General features: G+C 39.5%; 2 protein-coding genes and 1 pseudogene across 2 annotated transcripts; 1 reads left to right on the forward strand and 2 right to left on the reverse strand.

Moving 5' to 3' along the window:
- The window catches only part of LOC145907422 (unconventional myosin-X-like), a 37266-nt pseudogene extending 26526 nt beyond the window's left edge, over positions 1–10740 (forward strand).
- On the reverse strand, positions 1186–2641 carry LOC145906184 (uncharacterized). The gene is made up of 2 exons (XM_082993604.1): positions 2421–2641; positions 1186–2330 (listed from the first exon to the last, which is right to left on the reverse strand). The coding sequence occupies exons 1-2, from the start codon at positions 2485–2487 to the stop codon at positions 1186–1188; spliced, it is 1212 nt and encodes a 403-aa protein (XP_082849730.1). The 5' UTR covers positions 2488–2641.
- Positions 10741–13025: 2285 nt separating the features above from the next.
- On the reverse strand, positions 13026–14333 carry LOC145906677 (fibrinogen-like protein 1). The gene is made up of 2 exons (XM_082994126.1): positions 14222–14333; positions 13026–13954 (listed from the first exon to the last, which is right to left on the reverse strand). Exons 1-2 carry the CDS (start codon positions 14281–14283, stop codon positions 13771–13773), a joined length of 246 nt encoding a protein of 81 aa, XP_082850252.1. The 5' UTR covers positions 14284–14333; the 3' UTR covers positions 13026–13770.
- Between the last annotated feature and the right edge of the window lie 2347 nt (positions 14334–16680).

The raw sequence follows: 16680 nt of genomic DNA on the forward strand, positions 1-16680 counted from the left end.
AGTTTGCTTCAGGGCTGAGTCTGTTTGGTTTGTTCAATGTTGTCAAAAATAATGTCTTACTTTTTGCACCATTATTCATTCCAGGCAAATTGACTGTTGATGCCAATTATGTGTCAAGTTTACTTCAACCGCAATATTCCTCAAAAAATTCCACAAAGCGGTGCGTAGAGGAGAAGATAATGGATAACTTTCAAGATTTCTTGAACTATATTGAGGATAACTGTATTCGGGCCCCCACAGAAGAGGTTTTGGCTTACTGCTGTACTAACAGTGAAAATGAAGTCAATGTAGAAAATATTGGAGAGACAATGACTGCAGCAGCTGATTGTACTCCAGCTGGTGTGCTAGGTTGGCTAACAGGCCAAAAACATAGGCCAATATTTGGTGACAGTTTGTCCATATCTGTGGAATTTAATCATGACTGCATGAGCAACAACCCAAACCACACAATCTGTTTTCCTGTTGTTGGCGCATGTGCGAAAACAATTACGCTCCCTACAAAACATATGGAAGAACTTCAAGATTTCAAATCAATCTTTATTACAGCAATGTCCAATGGCCAGGCATTTGGTTTACATTGAAAAAATTATTCTATTTCATTGTTTGTATTCATAAGTAGTTGTCACTTTATTGCATGTTTCAAGTGTTATATGGCAAAACAGCAATTTATATTTTTTACGTACTCACTATTTTGTTCGTGACCGTCAGCATTGTCGAAGCAAAATTAGTGTTTTATTTTTTTATTCTACTGCCTCCTGTTTGTTTTGGTGAAACTTATTTCATCCTTTTATACCAAAATTGTTTTTACCTGACACTTACTATTGCATTTTTGAGGTACTGCTGCATAATTGTGAGATTTTTGTGCCACTGCTACTTGCCACTGTATATTTATGCACTCACTTTTCTTCATTTACACTGCATGCTGTCTTTCACACTTTTCTATTCCATCATCTGTTCGCAATACAATGGGAAAAAAATTCGATTTGTATCCTAGCATTTACAAACCACCTCTTTTAGATTCTAGTAGTGCAGTACGCTGATGGTTAATCAGTGAGTAAAAAAACAATTTTTCACAAAGTTGCCTGTGTTTGTTGATGTAATTTGACAATTAGCATACTTGCACTAACAACAAAGTTCAATATACTGAAGTACAAACATGCATAAATGGCTGTGGGCTTTGACTTTTTATTCTTTTGCAACCTCCATTATCCCTTTGTACATTGCCAGTGCTTCTGCACAGGAAGTTGGCATGATAAATCCAAGTTCAGTTCGAACATAGTCAAAATATTTCTCATATTCGTTCACTTCTTCGGGTGGGGAAATATCATTGCACACCACTTGAAATTTCTCTTGTGAGACTGCATTTATCATGTCTGCTCTTCCACCATACCTTTCTGGCATTAAGTAAAGTAAATTTGGTCGACCAGCTATAACATTGTGTCTTGATTTTCGTATTCGATGACTATTCCAGTGATCCATTACAAAATTTAAGTCACTTTGTAGAACTTTGGAGAAGCAATACCACACACACTCCTTGCTTAAAGGAAGTGAATAATCAACAACACCTTTAAACTCGAGATCACCAAAAAAGTTTCGCCACCAAGAAGTACGAAACTTGCACAATGTTGACCACCAACTTTCAATTCTCCGATTCCTTGGTGAAGGAACGTATCGATGTGCATTGATACTGTTTCTGAAAAAGCACTGTGCTGCTGCCAATATCCCATTTTCTGTGCCCAAATCAGACACAATTTGCACTGGACAACCTTGTACATGTGAAACAGTTCTAAGGTACATGGAAGCTATAGTGTGTGGGCATTTATTGGAGCGTATAACATGAAGCCATAGGACCTTACGACTAAAACCATCAATGGCTGCATGTATGGAAAAACCAAATGGCTTTAATTTATCATAACCATCTATATGCCAGGCATAATTGGGCCCTGGATTGTTATACTCTCTGCGCTTCAGACGATGGCCCCTCCTGAGTTCACAGCCATCAGGATCAATTTTATTCAAAACTTCTGCAACAAAGGATCTTGGAACTCTCAAACCCTCCATCTCCAAACCATGCCACACAGAACGGTACCCCCCACATGAAGATGGACCTTCTAAAATTTCTTTGATTCGTTTTTCAGCATCATTTATAATATTCGGATCTTTTTGCCAAGCACCACGTCTATGCAGCCCCATTTCTTGTAAGCGTCTTTTCAAGGTTCTCAAACTGAAAGTTACATTGTGGTAATTTTGCAACAAATGCAAAATTTCAGAGTGTTCATATCCTAGTTGAAAGTAGTGGGTGATGAGGTGTGTTTCATCAAAGGTGGTCCCTGCAAGGAAAAATTGTATTGTCTAAACCGAAATAACAAAATTGCAATGAATGTAGGCCAACTGGAAATACACAATACAAACACACTTACCATGGCCACAATGGGTACAAAATGAATGATCAAGTCCCACATAGTGATCACAATTTAAACAATTCATTCAGTTGAACAGTCCCTGCCAACAACTGGAGTAGGTAAATGCTTACTTAGCTGATATAGTCGGTCACCCGTCGTGCAAAAATACGAACGGAGTGAAATCAACGAGAACCTGGCCAGTCACTACATTTTGCGTCACAAGAAATATATTTCGCGCGATGTAAATATATTTCGCGCGGTGAAAAAATATTTCGCGCAGTGAAAATATATTTCGCGAAGTGAAAATATATTTCGCGATGTTACGAAATTTTATTTTGCGCAGTGAAAATATATTTCGCGAAGTGAAAATATATTTCGTGCAGTGAAAATATATTTCGCGAAGTGAAAAAATATTTTGCGCAGTGAAAATATATTTCGTGCAGTGAAAATATATTTCGCGATGTTACGAAATTTTATTTGTAGCGGTCGAAATATATTACGCGATGTTACGAAATTTTATTTTGCGCAGTGAAAATATATTTCGCGCATCGTTAATATTTCGCGGTGGCACTTGTGGGCCTACGGTGGCCCATAAGTGCCACCGCAAAATATTAACGAAGCGCGAAATATATTTTCACTGCGCGAAATATTTTAAGACTGCGTGAAATATATTTTCACTGCGCGAAATATTTTTTCACAGCGCGAAATATATTTTCACTTCGCGAAATATATTTTCACTGCGCGAAATATATTTCGACCGCTACAAATAAAATTTCGTAACATCGCGAAATATATTTTCACTGCACGAAATATATTTTCACTGCACGAAATATATTTTCACTTCGCGAAATATATTTTCACTGCGCGAAATATATTTCGACCGCTACAAATAAAATTTCGTAACATCGCGAAATATATTTTCACTGCGCGAAATATATTTTCACTGCGCGAAATATATTTACATCGCGCGAAATATATTTCATGTGACGCAAAATGTGGTGACAGGCCAGGTTCTCGTTGATTTCACTCCGTTCGTATTTTTGCATGACGGGTGACTGACTATATCAGCTAAGTAAGCATTTACCTACTCCAGTTGTTGGCAGGGACTGTTCAACTGATTGAATTGTTTAAATTGTGATCACTATGTGGGACTTGATCATTCATTTTGTACCCATTGTGGCCATGGTAAGTGTGTTTGTATTGTGTATTTCCAGTTGGCCTACATTCATTGCAATTTTGTTATTTCGGTTTGGACAATACAATTTTTCCTTGCAGGGACCACCTTTGATGAAACACACCTCATCACCCACTACTTTCAACTAGGATATGAACACTCTGAAATTTTGCATTTGTTACAAAATTACCACAATGTAACTTTCAGTTTGAGAACCTTGAAAAGACGCTTACAAGAAATGGGGCTGCATAGACGTGGTGCTTGGCAAAAAGATCCGAATATTATAAATGATGCTGAAAAACGAATCAAAGAAATTTTAGAAGGTCCATCTTCATGTGGGGGTACCGTTCTGTGTGGCATGGTTTGGAGATGGAGGGTTTGAGAGTTCCAAGATCCTTTGTTGCAGAAGTTGTACAAAGGGATAATGGAGGTTGCAAAAGAATAAAAAGTCAAAGCCAAGTGTCGGGGGACGATCGACCTCAGTCAAATATCTGACGTCACAGAGAAAGAGAATGGCATTGACATCATTATGACGTCATCAAAAGTGCACCACCTTTCGGCGGAATCGAGCGAGGAGGCGGGGGAATGGTACAGGTGAGTTTAAACCAGAATCGCCAACGTTTGGTAAAAAGTCTTTGGATGCAGTGTGGACTTTCACTGAAAATACTGTGAAATGTTATTAAGTGGAACTTTTTTTCCGCAAAATGTTGATGAAGATTGTATCGAGCACGGAGAAAGAGATAGCAAACATGGAAAGCGAGTTCGCAAACCCGAAGAACGCTCTGATGACGGTCGACGGTCAAACCGTTACCCAGGCAACCGCAACATCTGTGTCAGGTGACTCTCGTGTATTTGAGCAAGTTGTCATTTTCTCTTGAGGAAAAGACGTTACAATATAAATAGGCTTTAGGGGTTCTGGCACTGATTTTAATCTCAGGAATCGGATACATTATGGATGCTACATTATAACCAATTACTCCTATCGTGGCATCGTGGCGACAAGATGTGAATAATATTAAGTGGTTTGTGACTGCAGGAAAGTCGAACACGTTCACTGTGACGACATCGCAACGTGTTTACACTTTCGCGAGTGATTCGGGGGAGGAAATGCATCACTGGATCACTTTACTCAATGAGAGCAAGAACACAGCAAGTTCAGGCGACTCGGTACGTGTTAAACAGACAGAAACCAAATCCCATTTGACTTCAGGTTTTATAATGATTGCTTCACAATTGGTCACACATCGAAACGACAAAGTGGATTTTTAGAAAAATTACACAATAAGTTTTGTCAAGAAAATAAAAGTCAGTAACACTTTCTTTTATAACTCAATACATATTTTCTTTGTGGTAAGGGAACTCTTCGGGCTCGCCCACAATCTCAAATATTGTTAATAAACTTAAAGGCTGGCCAGGATTCTTTCATACAGCAAGGTTGGTTGCTTAAAACATCTTACGAGAAGCAGAAAGTGAGTCACCAACGTCGGTGGTTCGTTCTGAAACCAAACGCGATCGAATATTTCAAGAACAGCAACCGCGATGCCCAGAAGATCGGGTCGATGGGACTCAACAGTCTCTGTGTTGTCACCTCACCGGACGAGAACGTCTTTGTAAGTCCCTGGTGTATGTAGGAGTAAAAGTGAGCTTTCGTGTGTTTACTAGAGATGAACACTTGTTAATCGAACCTCGCTGTGAGATCCTGTATAGCTGGACGATTCCGTCTCACCATGTAAAACACGTAACACTTAAAATCATAAAACGAATGTAATAAAGTTTAATAATATGTATGTTGCCTACACAAAAAGCACTTGTTTAAACAGGATCAGTCTGGTATAACACAAGGGAAATATACGTTGATTCCTTTAAGCATGTGATTTTTTGTGTAATATTACTGAACATTGACCGGCAGCTGTAGTTTCGATCCACACTTTCTATACTAGAAGTTACGGCACCTCTATTTTACTACAGACGCAGACAGGTTTGTGGGAGATTGTGGTGTACGGGAGGAAGCACACCCTCCGACTCAGCACGGAGGTAGAGGAAGACGCGAACATCTGGAGCAGTGAGATCCAGGCTATGATAGATGGACAACCTCTGATTATCACCAAAACAAAGATCCTAATGGACAAGATCAAGGTACAGAAGTGTAGAATTGAAACTGAGCTTGTTGCTTGGAGTAATCTGCTTTCAGGGCAACTGCTTCGATCTAATATGTCGGTGATGTGTCTGGTGATTATCTTGCCACTTAGGTAGCCAGGCGAAAAGCTTATTGCATTGAAATTACCTGCTTAAAAAACACATCAGGAAATATTATTACAATGTTGTTAACAAAACGACTCTGCCCAAAGCATTTCATTATTTCTCTTATATTTAGCATGTTGCCCATAGTGTAGGAAAATATGACTAAAAATTTGTGTATGTTGCAACAGCGTTCAGATGACAATGAAAAGGAGATCGACTTAATCTACAAAAGAAACCCAATCTTCAGGCAATCAAGCGAACCTTTAAGATCCCCTTTGCTATCCCTTCCATACGAACAGGTGACCCAGCAATTATTACAACTATCCGCCCCAGAATCCAATGCTAACGCAAACTTAATAGTGCTGCAAGTATCCACGTGGTTGTCATAAAACCACGATGACGTCAACATCATCTTACCCGAACTATCTGTGACGTAACATTGCTCACATTGTTGTGTTGCTTACGAACCAAGTTGATTATTCAAAAAAAAATATGAAAGTATTGGTTTCGCTACTTAGAAAAAAAAGGTATAGAAATCATAATCAACCGATGTTTGCTCACAGGTGCCCTCTCGTGACGACCACTACACGTTGAGGGACGAGGCTGTGAGGATTTTTAACGTCCTCCTTCAAATGGAAGAACGGACTTTTCAGAACATTGAGGAGGAAGCGAAATCACTCCAGGTAAAAATTGTTTTTAAATTTTGCTTTTTGATATTTCTCGAATTCCCGCCTGTAATTGAGTTCCTCCCCTATATATTTGCACATTTTATGACGTTTGTCAGGTAATTGTGGATCTTTCTTTGCAATGAGTGGGGAATGATGTTCACAGATCACAATTTATATCAAAGTTTTACTTGACATCAATCAGCATTCAAAACAGACAATCAAAAAGCATTGCGACACCGTCCAGCCAACAAACCATCTATCTGTTCGTTCCAGGCGATCATGCGAGTGTGCCACGGCTCCAAGCTATTCCAGGACGAGCTTTACCTCCAATTAATCAAACAAACCGCCATCTACACCCTCCAACTCACCACAGACGAGCAAATGTGTGACCAGCTTCATGTGACGTCATGTCCGCATTACTGGCATCTCATAGCTTGTATGTGTTGCGCGTACCACCCATCACGTCCTGTGCTGTCTTACCTGAAGCTGCATCTAAAGAGGTATGACGTCACCAAAGTCTGTAAATAACTTGGTTATCCAATGTAGAGTTCGCAGAACCCTTAACACAAAAGGTTTACTGAATTTGGGGGTTCTTGGTTAAGTTAAACAATCGTTCTAGGTTTCGCAGACGAAAATTTTGTGAATATCTGATCTGAGCGCTAATTCTAAAACATCTCTAATCCCACTTTTGTTGGTAAACCAGAATTTATTGCTTGCCTCAATGCTTTGTATTCCCAGTGAATTTGAAACGAAATGCTCGTTTAATGAGAGATAAGCCAAGAAATATCTTAAGCTTTCACGCCCACCGACGATTTTGCCGGGCAAAACTGGTGGGGCGTGCGCCACTGAGAAGCACTTGCTACTAAGCAGTAGTTTTGCATTACAGCGGGTCGGGTTATCTTACCTCGCGCTGTTGACTGCACACAAATGTGCCATAAGATGCCTGGGAATCTGTACAGTAATGATTATTCGGGGATCCCTTTTCACCGTTTGTTTATTAACATCCGTTATCAGGGTACAAGAGCGATTTCCTGGCACTCTTGGTGGAGCTTATGCTGGTACTCTTGTGAAAATGCGCTTAGTCAGCAGACGTCACGTCGACGTGAGATGGTTCCTTCCATTGCTGAGATTTGTGCTGTGCTGGAGATGAGGGACCTGGTCACTGTGATTAACTGCTATGGTGGCGCAACATGCGAAATCTACATTAACTCTTTCACCACTGCTGGAAAGGCAAGTAGAGCATTGCTGCAAATTGTAATGTCGAACACTCGGAAGTATTTCTTGTATAATTTTGAATTGTATTTTCTTCTGATGATCTGGTTTTGTTGGTTGGTGGCAAACATGCTTCTTTTTCAATATTTGTTATTAAATTATGTTCCGCATTTTTATGTGTTCAGAAGCGTATCGTTGTTTTAGTTACAAAATATTTTTACTTTAAATTAGAGGAGTTACTTTAGACAGTTTACGTCCAACTTTGGTGTTCAGGTTGTCCAGAAACTCCAGCATGGAATGAACGTGGAAGGGAATAAGAACACGTTCGCATTATTCGAACACAAGGGCGATGTTGACAGAGCGATTGAACCAAACACTTTCCTCGCTGATATCGTTGCAAAGTTCGAACAGTAAGTTGCCGTTGGAACTTTTTTACTTGATTTGAGAAGTCTAGTTACAAATTCGTTGCAAGTAATTGGTCACACAGCTCAAAGAAGAAAATAAAAATATTATCGTACAAAAGTAGATTTTCGCATCATGTAATTTAACCCTTTCTCATGTAACGCGAAACATTCGAATTTAAACAGAACAAACTCGGAATCACAAACGAATCCGGATAGTGGCGGTAAGGATTCGGAATGGGTATTCTACTTCAAACTTTATTGTGTGTTCGATCCGATTGATGCACGGGAAGACTCAATCGAATATCACTTCGTTTACGAAGACGTGAGTCGGGAGTTTCTCTGTTTCCATTCAGTGATTTTTTTTGATTGAAAACTTGCCTCGGTTGATTCTGTCGTCATGGTAACCTGGCATCCAACGCGGATTTCACGGAGCCGTAGAATTCCTTACATGAGCTACTGGACACCTTAAATCGTCTGGGTTCCTTCTCAACTCAAATAACTTTGGCGAAAAAATTTCGGGAAACACTGACCTTGAGTGCTTGACTTAAAATAAATATTTACTCATTTTTGTAGTTTGTATTTTCTAAACGCAGGAGTTTCCAATGCAGAAAATAAATTTCATAAAACCTCTAGCTTTCTTAAAAACATCAACTCAGAACTTCCCTATTGTCGCAGGTCCACGAACAAGTGATACAGGGACTTTACCCTCTATCTGATGACGTATTGAAAGATATCGCAGCTTTAAGGTTGCAATTCGCTGAAGGAAATTACCATCAAATCAATATTGAGTAAGTTTATTTAAGTGGAGCCGAAACTTTATCTTCATTGCTTCGTTCCGTTTAACCAACAAAAAGCATAAAAATATAAAAATGCCAATGGATTTTCAAGACTTCTTTTGCGAATACAAAACATGGATTTCATTTTCCAGTGCTGACATTGGCAAATATTATCCAATCAACAAGTTGATGGCCGCTTACGAGATCACAAACGAAAACGAAGACTTCTACTTCAAACGAACCGATTCTTTCTCGAATGAATTAAATGCAAACTCAATGCCAGCCAAGAAACGTTCTGTGAGTAAAGGTTTTTATTCGGTCTCAATTTGACTTTTTCGATAATTAAGACGTTCTCATAAATTACGTAAAATTTCAAACTCGCCACGTAGATCTCCCCCTCTTCGAACACATCCTTTCATACCATGCTAGTTATCCGTTCCCATGGGGGCCTGACTCGATAAACTGTGGTTTTATCGGTGCCCATGCCATTTTATTCCGCATATTTATTGTTCACACGCGTTCAAGTCGTTTTTGTTCAAAACAAAATTGAGTTATATTTGGACGTTGGCATCAACCGCGCATGAATCGTATTCCACAACTAATCGTCATTCTTTAAATCAGCTCGTATATTGATAGTTAGTAAAACAACAAAGGATTTTAATTTGTGGACGAAGCTAATTGAGACCGAAACGTTAAAATTGAACAAATCGTTTTTGTCAACGAAGAGTTTCGTCAGATTTTAATTCTTTCAGGGGTCGAGTCTTTTCAACACGTTCAGGAAGAGAGGGATGAAGAAGGTGAAGGAGGAAGGTGAGAGCGGTGAGATGAAGAGGACTCTCTTCCTGGAGGAACTGCAGGATGTCAAATCAAACGTCCTGGATAGATGGAGGAGATTGAGAGGAATGCCGCAAGAAGACGCCGTGGTCAGTATCACAATAATCTCACTAAACAATAAGACTGGAGTTTTGTGTTATTGGATGTCGGTGCATCTCTGCCCGTGGTTGATATTTATTGGCATTGTATTTGGGTGCTTGATGTTTAAATATTATTCGCATAATTTTATGTTCAGCATATTTCGCGTTCTCTTCATTCCGTCTAATTCCTTTTATCTCAACAATTTGTTTCAGGCTGAATATGTTAACCTTGCACGTCGGTGGCCCGGATACGGATCCTACTTGTTTAAAGTTGAAAATCACGACGCGCAGTTCGGTCAAACCCTTCTCACTCTGGCGATATCGGCGCAGGGAGCAACTGTGTTCAAACGAGGTCACTCACAGTCCCTAGATCATTTCTCATATGAAAAGTAAGTTTGATCGAACACAATAGTTCGTTTTCAACGCGGAAAGACACGAAACTTGTTGGAGTTATTGGCTCTCAACATTTCTGCTTATCGGTCTTATGAATATAATGCAGTTTATTTTACGAAACATAAACTTACCATAACCATAGTAGTGGGGTAACGTGGAGTCCATATTTCCCTGCAGTTTATTTGGCGTCAGAAAACAAAATTGTTGGTAAACTACGGCCCAAATGTTTGATTCGGTCAAATGCCCACTTACAAAAAAAGTTTTCAAATAGAGTCTCGGGTTTGCTGCGGCCGGTTTCGAATTCGGCTCTGACGTTTGAAAAGTCTCAGAACTACTGTTGCAAACAATTAAACAAGATTTTGCAGCTACATTCCTTGAGTTGAACATGTTATTGTGTCTTCCTCTCAGGATCCAGTCTTTCGGAGCTTGATCTGCGAACGTTTTCAGACTTCAGACCGAGTCAAGAGGGGACATTTCCTTCACCGCAGAACAAGTTAATGAGATTGTGAAACTCATGCGAGCTTACGTCACCGCCCTCTTCCGCCGAAAGCATTGAAAGTTGACACCGAGCAATTTTATTGCGTTCAGATTTTAACGAAACTTTAGTATTTGTCGTTTTAGCCACAAACTTGAATGTTAAGATCAGGGGTTTTCCACAGGGTCACCATATGAACCACAGCGATCTATATCAATGGCTTCCACATTACCACACAACATTGCCTTCGCCGATGCATGTTTTTGTGACATTACTCAGCAAAAACTATCGTCGGTTGGGAGGATCCACAGAGTTAACCAGGGTGTCGTTGGACCCGAACGAGCTCGCGAGATGTTCCAAGTCTTTTACGTCCCAATAAGGTTTATTTACAGGATCATGTATCTTATAGTTTCGGCATACACGCTTACACCCACTCTCAATACTCCGCTCCAGTGTTTAAACCTTGCAGTTACGATTTTCATTTGTTTTGCCACTTTCACATGTTTTTTTCGCTAGTCATATTCTTTCTTGTCCTGAAGCACTTGGTGATCTTTTCTGTGTATTTTGTTTTCGGGAAACCAAATTCCATAACCATAGAAATCACAACCAGTGATAAAGTTGTCAGTCCCACTCATGGCAATTCAACTTGTGATTTGTAATTTCAATATTATTTCACAATTATTTCGCCCCAATCATGACCCACACCCAAAACATGTGTATCTGCTTAATTTTAACATCTAAATAGCGTCATCAACACGACGACGTCACCACGTAACATGAAATATTCCAACCGCTTTTGTACCTATTGTTGTCAACCCTTTTATCCTTAGACTGCCTATCTTTTAACATTGTTATCTGTCTAATATTATTTATTGTACATTTGCATCAATTTATTGCTTCTTCGATTTGGTTGTTTTATAAACACAGTTCCTTGTTTGTCTGTGGCAAGCCAGTTGAGGCCTATGATGTCACAATTGCTTATTGTTACGTTCCAATTACTGCTATTGTTTCACTGTCGCTCGGTTTTGAAAAAGAAACAAACCCTGAATTGGGATCGAAAAGAAATTCGTATTTTGAGATCTTGTCGGAAAATTCTGGTTTTTAACATGGCCTGAAACTGACGTCATGACCCTTGGTTTTTGGTGGCTGGAAATTCTATTTATCGAGTAATTTATTTCGAGTTCAGGAATCAATTCTACAAAACTTCACTCTCTCCATGCCATCTACATTCTTCCATGGAATGCAACCGGCAGACGCATCAGACGCGTCTGTGTCCTCCACAAACTGCTGTGTTAAGTTAGGTTATTACACAAGAGTGTATAAGGTGTAACCTTGGGAGGTGACAAGAAAATGATTTGTAAAGGAAAGCCAAAGCTAGTATGCTACTCATGCCGAAGCAAACGTTTCAAACACCACTGTGTTCATCATCAGTGTCAAGTAAGAATGAGTTGCAGCAAGGTGTGTGCAGAAGTAGGAAGGTAACTTAACAGACAAAAACAACAACACAAATAAAACACGTGACAGACGCCACTCGAAGGCCCACGGCCGTGACGTCATCATTTGGGCTGCAATGAGGATCTGTGTGTTGACAAGAAACCTTGTTACACAATTTACCCTCACATTAAACCTTTCCCATAAGTCGGTGAAATGACGCCGCGATATCCGCGCATTTCTGCAAATATTGTAACGTTTATGCCGTGACGTAATGAGAGTGACTTAGCAGTTCGTACCAGGAAGTGTAACTCCCATTTTCTGGAACGACACAGGAGAATCGCTCGTAACATGTAATTATGTATCGCGGTTCTCACGCAAGCCGCATAACTGGTTAATATGAATTGTCTTTAAATCTGTGGTTTCTGTGGTCCGAATTCACTCTGCGCTGGGCTTCTGCCTAGTGTAGTTTCACCATTCCATTCTACATTTTGGTTCGCCTTTAGCGCAGAATCACCGTCTGTATATTCTACTCTGGGGCTGAGTTGTATTCTGCACATATATCTTTCGTCTTTGGTGAATAAAACAAACGAACACAAGTTTGGTTAGTTACGAAGAGGAGTCGGGAGTCAGGGAAACGCATATCGCAGTTGAACACGCAGTTCAAACAATCAAACAACACACATTCCTACAATATTAGCGGTGAATTGGCGTGAATGCATTTTTGGGGTTTATCAGAGAAAGCCAAACTGAACTGAATCAAATTTACTGACATCCTCGAATCAGAAATCAACTGTCGAATCTGATGGATCAATGTTTATATTTACATGGATTATCAACATATAGCATGGAAACGGTTGCATGCGATATTACAACAACGACATGATATACAAGGAATGATAAAACGGAATTTGTCAATATCTAATTGACACGTTAACATAATTCTATGGAAGAAGTGGCATCCGAAACACACAAAATGTAATAATAAGTAGTGTCGACGTCATATTTGCAATTATTATGTTGTGTTTTTCTGGCATCAACCGTTTTTTTGTTAACGTCGGATAATAATCACGCTGTAAACCAAGTTTAACTCATTTACGGCGAACGTGCTATTCGTTCGTTGACACTTCTAGCAACAAGCCGCCTTTTCAAATGTGTCACGTGGTAATCCGAACTCAAATAACCCGGTATGCATTTTCTATATAGGCCACATGTCTTTTGCGTAAAAAAGATACGAAGGGACAGAGGACAAAGGACATATAGGACAGAGACTTTTTGTACGCGTGGTTTGTAACGTGTTATTGTTAATCCTCGTGCGCTTGTTTATTATGCATTAAACTGATCGATTGACTGTGGGTTTGATAGCAGCCTTTTTATCAGGAGTCAGATATACGGCAGTGTTATTATTTGTGTAGACGTTTTAAGTAACGCCCTACAAATACCATGATAATAACAAACATGCAAAATGGCAAAGTTTTCGCTACTAACACAAAAACTGTAAGGATTTGTGGAATAAATTCGGTTCGGTATAATTGCTTTCCTGTTATTTACGATTTAAAGCCTTCATCAAAACAGGTGAAAGTATTTACAATGTCTGTCCATAATTGTCAATCAACACAACGTTGCCATGGTAACTAACGACGCAATGTTAATTTTCGTCACTTTAAACCTCCCCAACATTTACTCGCATTTCACTTTCATCTTAGAACTCATTATTCCGCTCCATGAGTATTTCCACCAATACCAACTCATAGTGTTGCGACTAGTAGAAGTTCTCGACCACGGACCATTGAGGTGGGCATCTGAACATGTACGATGCCACCAAGCTCCACCTTGAACCACAGCACAATTAACACTTTGATGCCTGCAATTATAATTAAGTCGGTTGTCAACAACTCTGTGTTACAAATTATTTAAACTCAGTTAAATTTTGTGTTTCACTAAAACTTTAACGCAACCCCCTGTTTCAGAGCAATTGAATTTTACAATTGTTGATTTAGGGTAGGCGGTTAACTTTGTCAACGAAAATCAACTATTTGAGGAAATGCATTTCATCTTTTTTAAAACAACCCGATTTACTTCGTTAGCAAAACAGAAATATAATCAGACACGTTGTATCATTATTACTCACTCATCATGGTCTCTGCTGCGTGTTGAAAATCTCATCCCGTTTAGATTGCGGGACCCAGCCATGGAATCTGATATATCCCCCGAATATCCGGATATAGTAATTGTGTAAGAACTTCCTTCATCGCCAATGCTGAAAGTACTGAAAACAACAATGTCATAATCTTTAATTTAATGCAAAGTAATTTAAATAACAACGGATAATTTGTTGTTTTAAATCAATCCGCTTACATTGGTTTGTTGCTCATGGAAATGATTGTTAAACATAAAACCCTTTATGACGTAATAAACGACATGTGTCATACATTGTGTTGTGTTGTGTGGGATAATTATTTGTCAACTAAGCAATAAACACAGAGTGGGATTAGAAGTTTTCAGAAGGAAACCCAGTTATTTTTCAACTTTAAGTTCACAAACGACTGGAGGATTACAAGGAGGCTTTATTGTAGCTGAAGAACAAAGCGGATAATTCTAACTTTCCAGCCAAGATGCAACGTTTTGGCAAAGGTCAGTACTTGGCACTCAAGATTTTACCACAAGGAGTTGGGCAACAACGACCGCATAAACTCGTCTGGGCAACAGATTTTCCTTAACCTTTTTTAAGTGGTTCTTAACCTTTTTTATCTCATTTCCTACTTCCAGTGTAAACGGAATCCTTATTTCCCACTGGTATTTACATTTTTTAACTAAGAATTTAATTATTGTATTTTCGTTATATCTGTTATACTTTTTTAACTTTTTCTACCGCATGGCATTACCAATTACCAATAAGTGTACAACACACAGTGAATACAGATCATTATATTTCGTTTACAACTACTAGTGTATTTCGGTTCCGACTAATTATCCACCTACAACCCTAAAATTTCCCACGGGTAAGAACCACTGGCCTAAGGAATTAACTCTGCAGGCCAATGCACCCATTTTCTTGCATAGAGACCCAACAATATCCAATCAACCACGCAACGACCAGCAGCTAACCCAGGGGTGGGCAAAGAGAACACAGAGTGTTTACACTATACAACTTATACACTGACAATCAAGTTGTGTCAGCGTCTTACACGTCGCGATTACGGGATTTTTGTTGCCTCATTCAAAACATTGGGAGCCGAGCATGTTGGGCAGAAAATCGAAATTTCAAACACTGGATTATGCGTGGGTGTTAGATGGAGAATATAATAACCATTTGATCCCATATATCGATGTGGGACACAGCACTAATATTCACTGGATTGCTGCAACCAATTGTCAAACGGTTTGGCCGTGGTCATTTTCGCTTGAACTGCGCAAAAAGGTGACGTTCGACCCAATCCGAGCCCCACTGAGCTCGGTCCTGGCAATCCGCGACCAAGCGATCGCGCAAACCTCAAGAGCGGTGATGTGGGGTCGTTACGAGTTGATTACCATCCCTATGTGTGTGCGGTATCTAAACTTTTTTGTTTCATAATTTTTCCGAACCGAGTAAATGCATTGAAACACAGCAAGAATATTCTGTGTTGCTTCAAACTTAAAACACGAGTTTTGTGAATCTGACGTAATAAGGAGGGTATTTCCCTAATGACTTTTAAGATTTTGTTAGTTATGACGACCTGGCAGCATCAGGTAAATTATCGTTGAAACAATGGCATTAAATTGAAAACGTTAAATACGTCATAGTCTTACCTATACTCGGCAAATCCTTGACCTCCGGAAAAATCCTGAAGGTCAACACGAAGGCGACATCTAGTGGACGCACTGGTGATTTGATGCAGTTTCTCCAAACCTGATAAAATTTGTTGGTTGTAATAATATTGTTGAAAACACTAGAATTTAAATTGAATAAACTTATACTGTTATAGTGACTCTAGGATTGTTACGAAGCGTACTTGAAACGTTTTGCTTGGTTGGCCTGTATATAAACTGGGTGTGTACAAGTTATAACAATGTGTTCAGTAAATGTATTCAATCTAAAACAAAGCTGGAACTCCTGTTGCTGCCACAGGCATATTGCAATTTAAAATGTACCGCTCTTCTGGCATGAAATATACGTGCTGTATTTTTGCGACGTTTCGTCTGCCATGCGGCGAGACTTCATCAGGTATTAATACCGCAATTTCAAAGTAAACTACACTAAAACATTCAGGGGCACAAAAAAGAAAAAAGGACAGGTTGACACCGCTTGTCAGATCACGTGACAGAGGCAAAACACGAAACACTGCGGGAGGCGAAACAGTTACAACAAATTGTTATAAACTGCCGGAAAGTAAACACATTGTTGTTTGTCGTTGACTCATCCACTGTTTTTGTGAATGTGAAACGACTCAAGAAAGAGCCGCTTGGTGTGGTCCAACTCCTTTTCCAGAACTTGGGCTTTATCGAAGACAACTTCGTGTCGCAATGTCACCGCATGCTTGGCCAACGCAGTCTTGCTGGCATCTTTCGATGCGACATCACGGCGATGCTCTTTCAGTCGCGTCTTAAAGG

This window comes from Ascidia mentula, chromosome 6, assembly GCF_947561715.1.
Source record: "Ascidia mentula chromosome 6, kaAscMent1.1, whole genome shotgun sequence".
NCBI classification, from domain to species: Eukaryota; Metazoa; Chordata; class Ascidiacea; order Phlebobranchia; family Ascidiidae; genus Ascidia; species Ascidia mentula.